This window comes from Equus caballus, chromosome 27, assembly GCF_041296265.1.
Source record: "Equus caballus isolate H_3958 breed thoroughbred chromosome 27, TB-T2T, whole genome shotgun sequence".
Lineage (NCBI taxonomy): Eukaryota > Metazoa > Chordata > Mammalia > Perissodactyla > Equidae > Equus > Equus caballus.
In genome coordinates, this window is record NC_091710.1 from 50,987,394 (window position 1) to 51,005,583 (window position 18,190).

Sequence of the window (18,190 nt, forward strand, 5' to 3'; positions counted from 1 at the left end):
AATGTGTTCTGTACTTAATTAACACACAGGCACACTCAGAGGAGGCTGGCACTCAGAGGACAGTGGAGGTATCATGAAACTGGTACTTACATACAAAACCAGAAGCGTTGCCAATTTACCTAACCTCTTTGTGAGGCAATTTTTTAATATGTATGTAAGATATAAAATACTTGTATTTGTTGACTCAGTTATTCTGCTTCTCAGAAATTACTCTTCAACGGGTGTAAAATTTCAATTGTGCAAGATGAACAAGTTCTAGACATCTTCTGTTCAACATTGGCCTATAGTTAGAAATGCTGTCATGTGCATTTAAAAGTTTGTTAAGAGGGGAAATCTCATGTCACATGTTCTTACCTTCTTTAATTAAAAACAAAAAGGTAAGAACAAAATTATCCTTAGAAGAATAAAATTATCCTCAGTAAATAAAAATGAAAAGTAAAATTAAATTAAAAAATGAAAAGTAAAATTACACTTTGGAAATAAAAATAGTTTGAGAAACTTTTTGAAAAAAACTAAATGTTCAAAATGGAGCAACACCATAAGAAACTATCGTACATCTACTTAAAGGGATGTTCCATATCCCTTAGGCATAATAAACATATAAGCAAATAAATATCATAAAAAAATAATATAAAAAGTTCAAGATAATTTTCTGTCTTAGAAATTACAGGATAAAGTTTTCATATGTTCGATGTAAAATTGTTTTTTTTTTTTTTGAGGAAGATGGCCCTAAACTAACTGCTGCCAATTCTCCTCTTTTTGCTGAGGAAGGCTGGCCCTGAGCTCACATCCATGCCCATCTTCCTCCACTTTATATGTGGGACGCCTGCCACAGCATGGCTTGCCAAGCGGTGCCATGTCCGCACCCAGGATCCGAACCAGCCAACCCAGGGCTGCCAAAGCGGAACGTGCGTACTTAACTGCTGAGCCACCAGGCCAGCCCTGTAAAATTAATTGTGAAAAATATGTCCAAAAGCAAAAAAAGTAAAAAAGATTTTAGGTTACAGTATTAAGATTATTGGTGATTTTTAAATTATTTTGTCTTTTAAAAATACCTTGTCAAGTTATTGTATTACTCTTATACTTTAGATACACGTTTAAATAATAGATGAAATTGATGTGCCTAAGGATAAATATATACACACATATAAACAGAAACACACTTCCATCCTAGGCAAAGACGTTCTACAGTACACTTATATTGCCTCCAGGAAGTCATAAATTTAACATAAGAAAGAGCTTCCTGAGCATTAATATTGTAAAACATCACAGCATGTTACCCAGAGAGGTTTTGGAACCCACTTTGGGATTCATTAGAAAAGGTAAAAACTGATTTTTTTCTACCACTCTGCGGTAACTTTTGCAGTTCTGGTTGGAGACAAGGGAATGAGCATGATGGTCTCTCGAGGTCAGTTCTGAGCCAGCAACTCGGTTACTTACACTTGTCTTGTTATTTTCACAGAAGCCTGCTTAGTGCAGGACCCTGAGCGATAATGATGCTTTATGGACACCAGTTGTACCCCTGGTGGGAAGAGATCCTTTAGCCATCAGGTTGCTCTGGGTCATTACAGAGCCAGTCATAACACACCTGACTGCCTTGCTTTCTGCCTTTTTCCACGCCCACCATCCACACACAGTGTCCTGCCCTCCCACTGCACCCCTAGAAGCCTCTGTGAGCTTTGATCCCTCTGTCTCATCCATCCCCCAGAGCTTCCGTGTCATCAGGAAGTCTATTTCCCCCTCAGTGACAAGGTCTGATGCGGTGGGCACAGGGTGGGCAGGCTCAGTCAGCCATATCCCCATTTGTCATATCCTATGACTTTAATAATGGCCTCACCTAATCTTTTCTTCCTGTCCACACATGTGGTGGTCACTATACCCCTATAGGCTGGGCCCTGCTCAGACTCAGCTTATCTTTATCTCTTGGGTCATAGCAAATGACTTTACTGGACCCAAGGAATGGATCCTTAGAAATAGGCTCAAAAATTAAAATTCCTATGTCCAAATGAAGGGAAACTCCATTCATTAACACAGCATCTGCATTTTTCTTTTCCTTTCTTTTCTTTTGAAGGAAGATTTGCCCTGAGCTAACACCCACTACCAATCTTCCTCTTTTTGTATGTGAGCCACCATCACAGCATGGCCACTGACAGATGAGTGGTTTAGGTCCATGCCTAGGAATGTAACCCAGGCCGCCTAAGGTGACCACTCCAAACTTAACCACACTAGGCCACTGGGGTTGGCCACGTTTTTGACAGACCGAAAAATGTCCCTGGAGTCAGATGAGTAACACTAACATTACCTACAAAGACAACAGAGATGAGAACTGACCCTGGCTGTGGGGAAACCATGTTGAGCCACATTAGAGGGTGCTTGTCTCGGAAGGGTCTGATTAAATGGCTCTGTCAGGTCTAAATGCATCAGTGTGTGCTGTGGTGAAGCATGTGGGCAGTCCTTTTATGTATTTAGGAAGCAAGAGCAGGAAAGCATCAGACAATTTGTTCTCTCTTCCATCTGCTTCCTATAGACTCCTTCTGTGATTTGCCTCTACTCTGCTCCTCCTTTCTCCGAGAGCTCTGGGAACTCCCTTAAAGAATTTATTGCTACCTCCTATCTGTCAATCCAAGGCACCTGTAATGGGCACCCAAACTAGGTCAGGAGACATATCCAGGACCCTAATTCAGCTCACTTCAAGCCAGAAGACTCAAACTGTGAGCTTTTTATCTGACATGACCTTGATGTTTCTCTGAGAACACACATTTATTTCTCACAAGCTTTCCTGGCTGCAACCTTGTCCCCTGGCTAGGACAAGGATAGAAAGCTCCTCAACAAGCTCCAGAGAAAGGTGCCTTCCTTGTGGAGGGCATATGGCTCAGTAATCTCAGATGACTATGTAAGTTTGTATGTGGAGAAAAGAGCACTCACTGGGAACTCTGGATACTGGGTTCCAGTCACAACACCAATAACAGTTGTGTTGATCCTTTGTGTAACTCCCAATGAGCACAATAGCAAAAATGCCCTTCTACACCTAAGCTTTTTGTGACGATCAGTGAGTTGTATTTGTATGAATGAGGAACTCATCCTGGGAAACAAGTGGCATGACCACAGCTGGTGAGGACATTAAACAGAGGTCATCTGCAAGACCTATTTCCAGAAGTTACTCAAGGACCTTGGTAGAAAAAGGGGTTATGATTGTAGGAGCTTTGCATGCTCTCCTCTGGTAAATTGTGTTGAACCTGGAAGAGAAGAAAGATGTGGGAGACAAACAGGATGAGAATTTGGTGTAAGACTATGGGAAAATGATAACTAATTGCCCCAACTTTTCCCTGGCTTTGCCAAGGGTCTGGTGAGTGATTGTTAGCAGTATGGGGGCATAATATGGAGGATTATAGGAAATAACTCAAGAACTGAGTTAGTACAGTGTAAAGAAAGCCCCAAAGGAGTTTCCAGGGCTAGGAGGAAAGGAGGTTGGTTTTGCTGATTAGTCACTTTTTCTCTTTATTTGAAGCCACAGGAATAAAAACAAAAGAAAGACACAGGAGAAAGAAACCATGTGTATTATAGAATGAGAGGAAGTCAGTAGGAAGATCATTTCAAGAGGATATTGTGGTAAGAGTTCTTAGCCAAAGAATAAGAACAACTGCCTCCAGCCAAAGTCAGGTGGTGGGGACCCAGTTTATTATTTCAGTTGGTCTAAACCCAAGGTCTGGGTTGATGTAATTTGAGTAGCTGGGAACCAAGCACTTGATGTACGCCTCTGAATAGAGAAATTAGTCTTATTATAGACAATCAAGACACTCCTCTGTGGTTTTTAGAAGAATGTGACATAATTCCACTGGGATACTGAAGACTGAAAATTCTGGTTAATTCTCCAGGACTAAAAGGGAGGTCATGAAACACTATTCATGAGGAAATGGACACATAGTGAGGTAAGAAATGCTTCAGTAAGGTTGAAGAGCCAGTTTGGACTGAGGAAATGTAAATGTGAACATACGTATGACTTTGAGATGGGAAAGATGAATTTAGCCAACCACCATATGCTTTTCACTGGTAGATGTGACTTCCGGAACAGACAGAATGGCAAAGCCACAGAGTTTTAACACTGATGCTTTCTGTCGTCAGGATGATGAGCATCCTTTGTAACAGGGACACACGAAAATGGGTTTGAAAATGGCAAATTTAAAGCAAGAAACAACCATCTAGTCTTCCTTTTTTTAAAAAAAAAAGGCAATACAACGTACAAATAGTAAATTTTATGATATTTTTAAGAATGCTGTTTGGATGAACTATTTTCTGATTCTGTGCATATTCCAGAATGATTTTCTCTTTTACTCATAAAAGATAATTAGCCATGGAACCAAATCACTGCAACAGAATTTTCCTCTTAAAATCTAGCCTTTAATGTAGTGTAAGAGATACAAAACACAGGTCTACTTTTGCTTTTTGAAAGAATGCTTTATTTTTGTAGGTTCTGTTTTTCTTTTTGTTTATTCTTCAAATATTTCATTAAGGCATATTCAACTGCAATTCTCATTTTACTGGTTTTATATGAAAATTAGAAAACCCTATTAAGTGTCATTTTCTAATTCATAAACTATTTTAAAATTGTATTTTAACATTCTTTCTTATAAACGTTATTTTAATTGTAATGTGATAAGAAGGCAACACGATATCTATCCTCTTAGCAAATTTTTGTTTGTTTGTTTGTTTTTGTTTTTGTTTTTGGAGGAAGATTAGCCCTCAGCTAACTACTGCCAGTCCTCCTCTTTTTGCTGAAGAAGCCTGGCTCTGAGCTAACATCCGTGCCCATCTTCCTCTAGTTTATACGTGGGACGCCTACCACAGCATGGCTGCCAAGCGGTGCCATGTCCGCACCCAGGATCCGAACCAGCGAACCCCGGGCCGCCGAGAAGCGGAACGTGCGAACTTAACCGCTGCGCCACCGGGCCGGCCCTCTCTTAGCAAATTTTAAACGTGCAATTCAGTATTGTTGACTACAGGTTCAATGTTGTACAGCAGATCCCTAGAGCTTACTCATATTATTTAACTGAAACTTTATACCTATTGATTAAAAGCTCATCATTTCCCATCCCTCCATTCCCCAATAACCACCATTCGACATTATTTCTTCTTTAAACATTTTCTGTTTTCTTCTCAGGAATACCATACCATTTAGATTGATTCTTCTCCCTCTGACTTCCATCTTACCTCTCCAATAATTTCATGCCTGTGTTTTTTTCCTTCTCAGTATGGAATGCCAACTCATGTCTGATCCTCACATATCATTAATTCAACTCGCAAGCTATCAATTTTTCCTCAATACATAAACTTTTCTTTACTGTTCCAATTCTTTTTTTTTTTCATCTTAACCTGCTATTGTTTCACTTTACCCTGTTTTGCTCTTATAGACACTTGCTTCTAATTAGTAGATGCTACTTTCTCAAAAATATGTGAGACAGAATTGTCTGCTGTTTCCTGCAGTGAATCTTTTTTTATGGGATAGCTCTTTTTCTGAGTCTTCTCAATAATATTCCCTTCCCTTTATTTTGTATTTTTTTTGTACACTCTGTATTGATTTGAGTTCAATCTCTGTTGGCAAACATGAATTCATTCTATTTATTGCGCTCCTAGTATATGGTCAGCACTGTTCAAGGTGCTAAAGAAACGGTAAAGAGCCAAACTTAGAAAACTCCTGGCTGCATGGAGCTTACATTCTAGAGGGATAAATAAAAGAGTAGAAAGAGTAAATGGCTTCACTCACCATTTATTTGAGAGCAGTAGGACCCTATCTCAGAATCACCTGGATGGCAGGTGAGTGGGAGTCCCAGCCCAACCACAACTGTACCCAGTCACTCATTTGGTCAAATAGACTGGAATTGGAAATAAAGCTCTATAGAACATTAGGCAGCAACAGCACAGCCCTGGGATTCTTCCAGCAGACCCTAATGGAAAGCTGACAAAGACATTCTCCCTCCTTGTGCCACAGATTGTTGCCTCGTTTTGGCACCTCAAGGCTCCAATGCCTTTGTGTCCATGGCTGTCAGAATAATAACAGCATCTTCTTTCAGCATACTGGAGTGGGCTCTGGTTCAGCACGCGGTCTCCATTAGGTGGCCATAGTTGACCAAATATACTTTGTTGCAAACATGGTGCTTAGATTTTACTTGCTTATGTATAATCCCCAAACAATGCCTCGAGGCAACTCTTACTGTTTCTTACCCAGATACAGAAACCGCGGTGAAAATCAATGGCCAAATTAATATTTGCTTGGGTTTCTTTTTGTTGTGTTTGTTTTTTTTGATGAGGAAGACTGGCCTTGAACTAGCATCTGTTGCTAGCCTTCCTCGCTTTCCTCTTTTTCTTTTTCTTTTCTCCCTAAAGCCCCCACACATAGCTGTATATCTTAGTTGTAGGTCATTCTAGTTCTTCTGTCTGTGATGCCACCACAGCATGGCTTGATGAGCAGTGTGTAGGTCCACGCACAGGATCCCAACAGGTGAACCCTGGGCCATCAAAGCACAGCATGCAAACTTAACCACTCAGGCATGGGGCCAGCCCCTAATGCCTGTTTTTTACATAAATGTTAATTCTCCTTTCAGGATCTAAAGTAATAGAAAGACAACTGAGTTAAGCTTGTTAAAAATGGGGCAGTGGGGGGCATTGGCCCAGTGGCACAGCAGTTAAGTTCATGTGTTCTGCTTCAGTGGCCCAGGGTTTGCTGGTTCGGATCCTAGGCCCAGACCTACGTACCGCTTATCAGGCCATGCTGTGGTAGGGGTCCCACATATAAAATAGAGGAGGATAGGCATGGATGTTAGCTCAGAGCTAATCTTCTTCTTCAAAAAAAACCAAAAATGAGACAATGTGAGGATTTGTCCTTTTGTATAGTCTTTTATAATGATTCCGGGTCACATCCTTAATGAAGATTAGAACATTGATATAAACCAACTAATGACACAGTTTCTCTTGCCTAGGAGTTCCCAGATGCTTGGCTACCAGTACTAAGGGTCTGGGAGTTAAGTGACAGCCTATGGTAACAAAGGTATGACAATGCATGATTAACACATATTATAGAGGAAAGCAGATTTAAAATTGTGATCAAATATGTGGAGATGAAGAACATTGCACTAGGAACCGAAAACCCCCATTCTGCAAGTCAGAGCCGTACAATCCTTGCAACTTTATACCTCCCTCAGCTTCCAGTTTTTAATCTGTTAAAACTGGAGTGATGATAATCGGCCCATCTAGATTATGGAATTGCTGAAGAAGAGACAAAGCTTGTGAAAGTCAATTTTTAATTATGAAAAATTCACAAAAGCAAGACATTATAATTAAATAATTCTATAAAATAACAAAGATTTTTCTATTTGATTGTCATCTGATTTCTAAGTTCCATTGAATTTTAGAGATAGAATCAAAGAATTCCATAACTTTCAGACTCTAAGCTATTTAAAATCACAACACTTCACTCTACAGATAGAGGAATCAAACCCCTAAAGAGATGAAGTATCTGGCTTCTGAACATATCAAAGTTTATAAAGATTTTTAGAGATTATTGCACTGATGATGATAGATTCTCATTTTTATAAGATTAGTGGAATATTTTTCATTTTGTTTGAAAATGTGGCTCAACTCAGTCCTCTTCTCTTACGGATTTCTAAATAATTGTCTCAGGAAAGCATTTGTCCCAAGTGCATTAAGAATCATGTATTGCCACCTGTGGACACAGAAATGGAACTGAAAGAATTTTATCTTGATTCCATAAGTAAAATCAGAGTGTTCTATTTTATATGGTGGGGGTAGAATAGTTTGTGTGTGCTTATGTATGTGTCCTTAGCATCACCACTGATCACATTGGTTAAAACACCTGCAGGCTGTTCAAAGACCTGGTTCTTGGACTTGTAATTAACCATCCTTGTGTCCTCTGCTGAGTCAATTTCTCTAAAATGAGAGGGATTTTAATAACACAATCCTTAATGGTTCCTTGCTGTACTGATATATGGTTTCAAAAATCCTTAAGGTTTTCTTTTTTTGTTGTAGTAAAATATACATAACACAAAATTTACCATTTTAACAATTTCAAAGCATAAAGTTCAGTGGCATGAAGTACTTTCACGATGTTGTGCAACCATCACCACTACCTAGTTCCAGAACTTATCCATCGTCCCATACGGAAATGTCCATTAAGCAGACACTCTCCATTGCCCTCTCCCTGGCCCCCAGCAACCAGTAATCTACTTTCTATCCCTTTGGATTTGCCAGTTTTGCTCATTTCACACAATGGAATCGTACAATATGTGGTCCCTTGGCGTCTGGCTTATTTCACTTGACAGAATGTTTCCAAGGTTCATTCATGTGATAGCATGTATCACTACTTCATTCCTTTTTATGACTGAATAATACTTCATTATAGGGCTATACCACTATTTGTTTACCCAATCATCAGTCAATGGACATCTGTGTATTTCTACTTTTAGTGTACTGTAAATAGTGATGCTATGAACATTCACGTACACGTTTTTACTTGAATAAATAAAATATGTATTTGCTAGGTCATATGATAACTCGTTTAACTTATCGAGAACCACTAAACATTTCTACAGTGGCTGTGCCACTTTACTTTCCCATCAGCAATGTATGAGGGTTCCAATTTCTCCACAGCCTTACCATTATTTGTTATTTTCCATTCTGTTGCTGTTATTGTTTTGTTTTCTTATGGCCATTCATGTGCATGTGAATTGATATTTCTTTGTGACTTCAGTTGCATTTCCCTAATGACTAAGGATGTTGAGCATCTTTTCATGTGATTATTGGCAATTTGTATTTCTTCTTTATAGAAATATCTACCCAAGTTCTTTGCCCATTTTTTAATGAGACTGTCTAATTGTTGTTGTCATATCAAAGTTTTATTTTAATATATTAAAATGTTTTACTGCTATCAAATGTTTGCAAACCCGAGGGTATCTTTTAACTTTCCTTATAGTTTCTTCAATTCCTGAGTATAATGCACATCAGAATAATTACCTTCTGTATTGGGACAAACTGAGCTTTAGTTCCTTTCCACCCTGTAATTATACAAACCTATGAACCTACGACCAGACTAATGAGACTATTCACTGGGCTTGATTTTCTAGTTGGTCTTCCTTTGGAATGGCATGCCTGATCCCCAAAACTATTTATAAAATTCTTCCTTAGTGGTTACATTCCAAGTCTGTGCCTTGGAAACAGATTCAGGTATGGAGGAAAATGTGGGTGATAAATCCTGATACTATTAATTTATTTCTTTCCCAAATGAGCTTATTTTCCAACATAGCTCACAAAATTTCAAAACTATACAGAACACTATTTCCAAACTTTAATTGCACAATGATCGATCAGTGGTCACACTGCTAGAAAAAAATACACTAACCACTTACCTTAAACCCTTTCTGAATCACGCGAGTATAGATAGCAAGAATGAACTCAAAGTATAAAACATACTTTTTATTGTCTAGTCTACCAAGGTGACTTTTAAATAATGCTCCATACATTTGGATATATGCACTGTAGTGCTTTTATCAAATGATATTTCTTGCATCTTATGTGACACTCTCTCCATCCGCAGAGGTGCATTCAGAGTTATGACTCTTCAATGGGACCCTCAAACTTAGGATGTATTCTTGGTGTGGAAGCCAGTTTTCTCAAGGGTTGAGTCAAACTGCGTATGCTTTTTTTTTTTTACATTGGAGGATTTCAGAGATGTGTTCACAACAAATGCTTCATAGAAAAAGAATTTCAATTTTTAAGAGATTTATTATTGACTCTTTCACCCTCACACATACACACACATCTTCGTATCTATTTTATAATGACTTAGTTCGTCGTTACCTACAGAGTGAACTTTCATTGGCAAAGAGAGAAAAGCTGCTTTTTGTCCCCAAATGATTTCTCCCAAAGTGCTATTTTCATAGGTGTTTTTAGAAGGTATGGAAAGGTCAGTGAATCAGGATATCCTTTATTAGGATTCTCTGTCTACTTAATCTTTCTAGACTTGGAATCTCCAAAATGAACCCGTGGCCCTCACCTCTTCAGAATGCCCACATTGTTCACCTGGGCCCTTGTTCACCTCCATAAATCTGGAGCCACTACCTGACTTCTCTTTGTTAAATTCCATTTTCTAGGTAAGACTCATGGCCAAATATGTTTGTTGCAGACTGTTTAAATAAGGCTGGACACCAACTACAAGAAATATTATGCAGCTGTTATAAAAAATGATGACGCTCTCCATGTACCTATTTAAAAAATCTCCAAGAGGTGTCATATTTAAAAAAAAAAGGCAAGTCCAGAATAAGATGCATAGTCTGTTGTTATTTATACAAAAAGAGAGGCATAAATTCCTATGTCCTTATGTATATGTAGAAAACCTCTGGAAGGACTGATAAGAAACTAGTAAGCTGTGAGGAAGGCCTGGGAGACAGGATGGAAAGAAGATTTGCTTTTCACTTCAAAGCAAATTTTAGAAGAAATAAATCTAATGATGCTAGGACTAAAATGAAGCAGGGCAAAAACCTGTAGCCATGTCCCCTGGGCATTTTAGCCTCAGTATTGTGTAAACCTGCATGGAAAGCCGTCCTTCCACACCCTGCTGTAGTGCCACCCCCTTATGAAGACTTGCCTTTTGTCCCCCCCCCAGGTGGCTCTCCATCCTGCACCCACAGCGCCCTCCAGAGCTCTCCCAGCACAGCACCCTGGTCGGGCTCCCTGTGTCTCCCCTGGACCGCCACCCCCTCAAGTCAACAAAACTTTGTTGAGTGAGAGAAGAGTCACTCTTTCCCCAAAGTAGACAATTTCTTGACTTTCAATAGTAGATTAGACTTGCCAAATTTTTAATATAATACTGTATGTTGTATCCATCGTTTTTCTTTTTTTGTCCATGATGTTTATGAGGTACATCCGTGTTGTATGCACCTGCAGTTGAGAGTTTTTTGTTTTCCTTGCCATGGGGAAATACATTATTTGTTTCATCACTATGTTTTAATACACTATTTGGGTTGGGTTCTGTTGATGCCTGTAATGAGTGATGCTACAATGAACATTCTTGTACATGTCTCTCGGTCCCCGTGGGCCTACGTCTGTTGGGTATCACCTGGGCGTGTATCCAGGTGTCCAACTTTGGTGGACACTGCCCAGCCAAAAAGCTCTTTGAAGGCAGGGAACATGTCTTTGCACATCTCTATCTCTATCAACTAACACAGCACCTGGTGCTAAGTATCCATTCACCCCTGTTGGATCTCTTTCCACTTCAACCTTGTTATGCTGAGTTATTGATCAAGCCTTGCTTCTCTGAATACCAAGAAGCCTGTCTATTTTTAGGCAGAAATAAAGAGTATCCAGTACCTTCTGCCCACAGCCTTACTCAGTAGACCAGATAAATGTGCTCATCTCTGATTAGTGTTCCCAAAAAACTATAAATGTCCCATTTTGCGTGCCCTCTCCACTCCACTTCACTCTTTGATCAGATTTGCTTTTCAGCACAGGAGGGCTGGGAGATCCGAGAGAACCTTAAAACATGAAGGTTCTCTTTCTTTTCGCCATTCTCTTCTGTTTGGTCCAAATGAACTCAGGTAAATGTCTCTTGGCCACTGTGGAAAGCTGCTCTCAGATAGTCAAGATGAACTGGGAGAGACTGGGAGAGCCAGAAATTCCACTGATGTGTGTGTCTGTGTGTGGGGTGGGAGTGTGTCTGTGTGTTGTTAGTGGGTGCAGGTGACCTCAGCTCTGGGTCTCAGCTCTGGACCATTTTAATCTCCCCTGTGAAGAGTTTTTAAAAGCTAAATATGAGTTATCAGGGTGATAACACAAGACAGAGGGGCAGATTTGCTCCGATAGAAATAGGAAGAACTCACTGCAGTCTGAAAAAAGTTTTCAAAAGGAAATGATAGCATTTGTCATTTCGACAAATGTCAGAGCTGGAAGGGTGTAGGGGTTTTCTATGGCAGCCCCATACTCTACAGGGAGAAGAAACTAAGCTCCCGAGGAAGCAAGTACACACTGCTATGCAATTAATAATTACCGTCATAGTAGCTATCCACACTTAGAATAGTATTACTCCAGCTTTCACACATAGCTTGTGTGCTACAGATGAGAAACTGAGGAATCACCAGTTAAATGAATTGTCCAAGGAGAAATAATTAGGTCTTGGAAGAAGTAAAACTAGGACTCAGGTCTGCAGATCCCTAGGTTTGTGGTTCTGCCACCTCCACTAGATGGGGAGCCCATCTCTTCACTTCACTGTCCCCTCCAAGCCACAACAGAGCTGAAACGGTATGGGATCATGGCGTAGGTTCCACTTGTTGCTGAGCTGTTGTGCAAGGTTGTTTTTCAAATCATGCAAGACCAACAGTGTGGGCGTTTTGTGTGGTTATTTTGTTTGTTTTTCAGTCACGGTAAATGGCATTTGCAGACTTGACATATGACCTTTCTTTCAACCATCTCATTCCAAAATAGAAAATGCTTTCTTTTTTTAGTTGAGATTTAATTGGCATATAGCATCATATTAGTTTCAGGTGTACAACATAATGATTGTATATTTGTATATATTGCAAAATGATCACCACAATATATCTAATTAACACCTATCACCAAACATAGTTACATTTTTTTTCTTGTGACAAATAGAAATGCTTTCCTTATGGGATCATTAGGTGGTTGTACTTGACCCACAAGTCCACAAGTCATGCTGAAAAGAAAGATTTTATTTTCTTCTTTTCATTGCAGGATATAAAACTGAAAATTGGGCCACAAGCTGAGAATCACAAGTATTTCCAATTTTTCTAGAGACAAGGACCCACCCCTCCATCATTCCACTCTGTCCCCCACAATTCCCTTCACTTTCCCCTAGTGCATTAACTCAAGTCTATCACTAGGAAGCTTGAGAACCCTGTTATAATATAAAAATATAGAATAAAATATACATCCTCTTGGCAAAATTTTGAGGTGGAGACTGTTGTTTCTGTTTTAAAGCTAAGAAACTGAAGATGAGTTACACTGGAACTTGCCCAAAGATTCATAACTTTGTAAGAGTATGGCAAACATTTGGAGTTGGGCTGTGGGCTGGGGTTATCCTTTTGACTCCAAGCTCTGTGAATTAAACATCCACTCTATTCTATTGTATCAATAGGAGATATTCCACCTGGAATTAGAAATATTATCTGCCTTATGCAACATGGAACCTGCAGACTTTTCTTCTGCCGTTCTGGTGAGAAAAAGGGCGAAATCTGCTCCGATCCCTGGAATAGGTGCTGTGTACCCAATGCAACGGGAGAAAAGAATGATAAACCAGAGACAAACAGTGAATCTGGAACCTAAAATGTAAGCTTCCAGAAGGCGGGAGGGATCCTGAAGTGTCCCAAGGGCTTAGAATAATGTGTGGCTTGTAGAAGGTGCTCAATAAACACTTGTTGAACGAATCCAGCACCAAGGGTGGAGGTCTGATGAAAGAGCTTTCTTAAAAGCTTACTTACTTTTCCTTCTGTCTGTTTTTTTAAAGAGTCTCAGAATTTTGTAACATTCTACCTCCTTTCCCTATTCCAGGGAGTATCTCTTACCTACTCACAGATGAGGGTGGGCCAGAAACCAGGCTTCAAAGGTTGCTGGTCTAGACATCAAAGACCCCATCGCAGCCTACCATGTGGGTGTAGAATCAGTACATCATCAGTGATCCTAGGTGGGTTCTCCATCACGTGAAGCTAGGAGAGAGACCCCTCCCGCCTCCGTCCTCCCTGGCATGATCAGGTGAGAGCCTGTTAGGAACCCACAGCAGAGTCCAGAACTGGCCAGGAGGGGACATGCACAAGGCCCTAAACTACACTGTTAACATTTTTCTAATGGAAACAGTTTCTAGTCGAAATTGGGCCTGGTCTGTCTTCCTCGAGGAAAATGGGAAGTTTCTCTGAAAGGAGCATTTGCATACCCCAGTCAGAAATGGTAGAAAATAGGCAGTCACAGTGTGGTCTGGCACAAAAGAGGCTCTGCAGTGTTTGCTGAGCCCAGGGGAGGCAAATATGAAGGGAAAGGAATGAAGCGGGATAGGGGGAACGTCCAGGCTGCTATCAGTGGCCAGCACTGGAGTTGACTGATCCCTTGCTGTATCCTGTGACAATCACCTCTATGAGGTGCAGGGAGGAAGCCCACAGGGACCCACAGAGACCTGAATGTGCCCAGGGACCTGGATTCAGTTTCTTGCTCTGCCTCTCTGATATATTGGGCAAGTTACTTCATCTCCATAGCATCCATTTCCTTATTTTTTAAATTATCTGGTGGAAATTGGTCCTAAAAAGCTCTAGTATGGTTCTAAGACCATGTGAAGCCACAAATGGCTGACCACTTTTCAAAACCGGAAATGACCTTGGAAAGGCAGGCAGCTGTCAATACCAATACTTACCACCAGAGGGCGCGCCGCCACCTTCAATGCCTGCAAACTCAGTTATGGTAAAGGATTGTGAAGCTGGGCCCGTGGCTAAGAGAGCAGCAGCTGGGAATAAAAGCGGAATTGAGAAGAAAGGGAGACTGAATAACTTGACACCTCTAGCCTGCTTTTCTTGGCATTAATTAAATTATAATGCCTCATTCATTTCTGCCCTGCATGGTGTACTAATATAAATTTATGGAAATGAATTGAATTGAATCCAGACTGAATCAACCAGGATATTTATTAAGGCATCACTGTGCTTCTCTTCTTATTTGGGAGGAGGGCCAGGCCATCAGCAGAGCTGTGGATCCTGAAAGCTGAGTCTGACTGCTTCCTGCTGCTGCCTGTCTTCTGGAGTTTTGACGCCAACTGTGGCCCAGCGCTGAGCACCTTCAGCTGTCGGAGCCAGCTCAGGCCTGCAGAAACACGGAAGGCTCGGAGGAGGATCCGTGGGTTCTGAGCCAGCTCTGCCACTCCCAGTTCTCCGTGGACTGCCTCCCTGGGGGCTTATAGAAGAGACGCAGATAGGATAGTAAGCACACATACAAATAGAAAGCAGTGGTTGCCTTCACTCCACTCTGCTCCTGGATTCCAGATCTGTTTTCAACTTGGGGATTTGCCTGCCTTTTCCTTGCTCTGAGAAGCCTCCAGTGCATGGTCAGGGGCAGCTAGCAGGAAGTTCAGGCAGATCCAGGACGTTGGTAAGCCTCTTCTCTTGGTGGAACTGGCGCTGGGAGCGTGAACCCTCCACTGACTGGAGGAGGGGCTGGTGGTGGTTTGAGGCGCCGGGGAGCCAGCTGGAGCAGAGAGGGCAGGCTGGGTCCAACAACAGTCTGGTATTTTATACTTGGCAAGTATTTATACTCCCCTGTAGCTCCTTTTTCTGAGACGAGTGTAATTATCCCCCCTGTACCTCTCGGAACTTCTTCTCCTGAGATGACTCAGTGAGTAAATAGGATGACAGAGGCCTTCCCTCCCCAAACTCAAATGGGCCCAAATGTCCCCTCCACTCGTAACCTTCCCTGGCCCTCTCCCCTGTGCCCTGCCCGGAAGGTCAACGGCTGTAGCTCTGTGCCCCTCAGGCTCTTTGGTGCCTCCCTATTATGGCACCTGTCCCTGGACTGCCACTGTTCAGTATGTGTCTATATCTCCTGCTGGACTTCGAAATCCTCAAGGCAGTCCTGCCTCCTCCTCGTATTTATACCTTTTAGTGACAACCAAGCACAAGCAATATGAATTAGAGGGAGGGTAAGTCACTTAATGCAAGCCTCAAACACAGATCTTCTTCCATGCCACTGCTGTCCTTTCTGATCCCCGGGCGGAACGTGGGGCCACCAGGGAACTCTGGACACCCCACTCTGCCCATTGCCACATTCTCGTCACAGCCTGAAGCCTACATCCTCAACTCTTCTCTCCTGACTGGCTAGGAAGTAGGACCAAGCCCGGCTGCCCCTGTGCTGTTACATAGCCTCACAACTGAGGCTGTCACTCCCTCATTCTCTGGGAGTTTAGTGGCTCCCTCCCCCATGACCTGGGCAGCAGAAGTAAAGGAGGGAGCGAGGGTCTGAGAGCCATGAAGAGTGCCCGTGGATCCCGTCTCCACAACAAGCATTTGCCTGCTGTCCCCTGACCCTCAGTCACAAAATCTTAGACAAAAAAGGGACCCAAGAGATCCTTTAGCAAAATCATCCCCTCTGACAGGCAATGCGTGGTCATGGAAAAACTCCGATGAGGAATCAGAGCTCCTGGGTTCTAGTCCTAAACAGGCCATGCTGGTCGGCCTCCCTGAGCCTCAGGCTCCTCATTTGAAATTTGGGCAGAAGTTTTGTATTTACCGTTTTCGAATAACAAAACGTCCATGAAATTCTTTGCAAATGATAGAGTACTGGGACTAGATGGGTGAGTAATTCTATCTAATGTTTGAGTCTTCTTGATTCAAATAAGATGTGGCAAAAGTGATTTGAGGTTGTATTTCAATGTGAAAATGGCACACATCCCATTCGAATACCTACAGGTGGAGTGATTTAATAATCAAAATACTCACGTGCATGTACACATTTATACAAGGTCTTTCTCTACACAATCATAGCCTGAATGGGCTTTGAAAACACCCGTAGATCAAACAGCACCCACGTAAGTTCGATGTCTGTTATCTTCTGGAGTTTATCTGGGCTCTTCAGATGAAGGCCCTGGCCTCCCCATGTCTTGGGATCTTTGAGCACAGATAAGCTGCAGAGAAAAGTGAGGTGCTTGTTCCATCACTTGCCTCTGAAGATCGCACCCCATGACAATATCGTGCTGGGGATGGGCACACGCTAATGTCACTGAAAATCCCTCTAGGCCAAACCCTACCTCCTCACACTGGGTGTAGTCAGGCAGCATAGCCCTCCCAGAGCCATTATCCGCCATCAAAATCTCACACTCTCCGTGGAGACACTGCAACAATAAAGGGATGAGGTGAGTTTTTAACAAAACAAACAAGAAAATCCTTCAAAATAGTTCTCTAGGGAGACCATAGGCCACATGCTCTAACAACCATATTGCAATAGCTCAACCTTCCCAATTCCTCTTCTGGAACTGCCTTTGGAATCTTCCTCCATGAAATACAAACCACGCCGTCTTTTCAGAAAGAATTTACTTTAGCACCATCATGTATTTAGCAGCCGAGGCCCCTGCAAGTTCAGAAATCTACCCATGGTCCCGGGTCCTGGCTACATCCCTTAATCGAGGGAGAAGTAGGCATTCTCCAGTCTCAGAAGATTGAGACGGCATGTCTGCAATCCCGGCCATCCTCGGGGTGGCTGGATGTCAGAGGAACCTGCGGTTTCCAGGTTTCCTCCCCGTGGGACACGAAGTAGTAACACTTCACCTGCAGGTTATTCCACACGTGGCTACACCGGAGACTGTCACACTTCTCCCCTGCAGGGAAACATGTGCCTGTCCCAGGTAAGTCAGAGAATTCTCACAGGGGAGTGGCCTGCTCCCCAACAGGCCAACCAGAGCTTGGTGGCCACCATGGGCGTCCAGGGGCTGAAGCCGAGGGACCCAGGTATGTTCTCAAGATTTACCTGGAAATACCACCTCTACCAGCTACTTGGTGGTTCCTGAATGCTTCCTCTGCTCCAGCTTCTGTGCCAAGTACTTGACATACATTTATCTCAGTTAATCTATGTAGGCAGCAGGCATGGGTATGTCCACAACACAGATGAGACATCTAAAGCTCAGAGGTGTGAAGCTACTAACCCAGAGCCACACAGCTTCTAAGGGAGGAAGCTCTGTTCACAGCTGCCAAGGAGCCAGCGAGGACTTTTATTATGCCTATTTTAGGGTTTCAGAGTTTTGCCTGAGGCCATGCAATTTGAGGGTGGACCCAGATAGGGCCCCTGTCTGGCCCGCTTCCCCTGATCCGAATCCCCCCATCCTATAATATACAGAGGAAACAGTGCTCACATGGTGTCACCTCTAGCTCTCCCTTTCTTAATAAATAACGATGTGAGAATCAGCGTGGTCACAATAATGTTGGTAGAAGACCATAGATTACGGATCGCTTTTCATATTCTTCATATCACACACCTGATCTGTAGTGAGGTGTGTATTATCATCCAGATTTTGAGACAAGGAAGCAGATGCGATCGGAGCTTCCTTCTCCTGCCCTTTGGCGGGAATATGTGAGAGGAGTTTGGGGTTTCTGCCAAGTCTCCTGCATTCCTAGACTTGGGCCTGGAATGAAATGAGTTATGG

At 42.1% G+C, this 18,190-nt stretch overlaps 1 protein-coding gene across 1 annotated transcript; it reads left to right on the top strand.

Moving 5' to 3' along the window:
• The first annotated feature begins 11,454 nt into the window (after window positions 1-11,454).
• On the top strand, window positions 11,455-13,452 carry SPAG11B (sperm associated antigen 11B). The gene is made up of 2 exons (XM_003364244.3): window positions 11,455-11,603; window positions 13,160-13,452. Exons 1-2 carry the CDS (start codon window positions 11,549-11,551, stop codon window positions 13,345-13,347), a joined length of 243 nt encoding a protein of 80 aa, XP_003364292.2. The 5' UTR covers window positions 11,455-11,548; the 3' UTR covers window positions 13,348-13,452.
• Window positions 13,453-18,190: the final 4,738 nt, after the last annotated feature.

Bases quoted from the DNA above. Each gene is read 5' to 3' on its own strand.
- SPAG11B (XM_003364244.3), top strand. From the start codon at position 11,549: ATGAAGGTTCTCTTTCTTTTCGCCATTCTCTTCTGTTTGGTCCAAATG. The intron at 11,604-13,159 runs GTAAATGTCTCT...TTGTATCAATAG, and splicing joins TTTGGTCCAAATGAACTCAG to GAGATATTCCACCTGGAATT.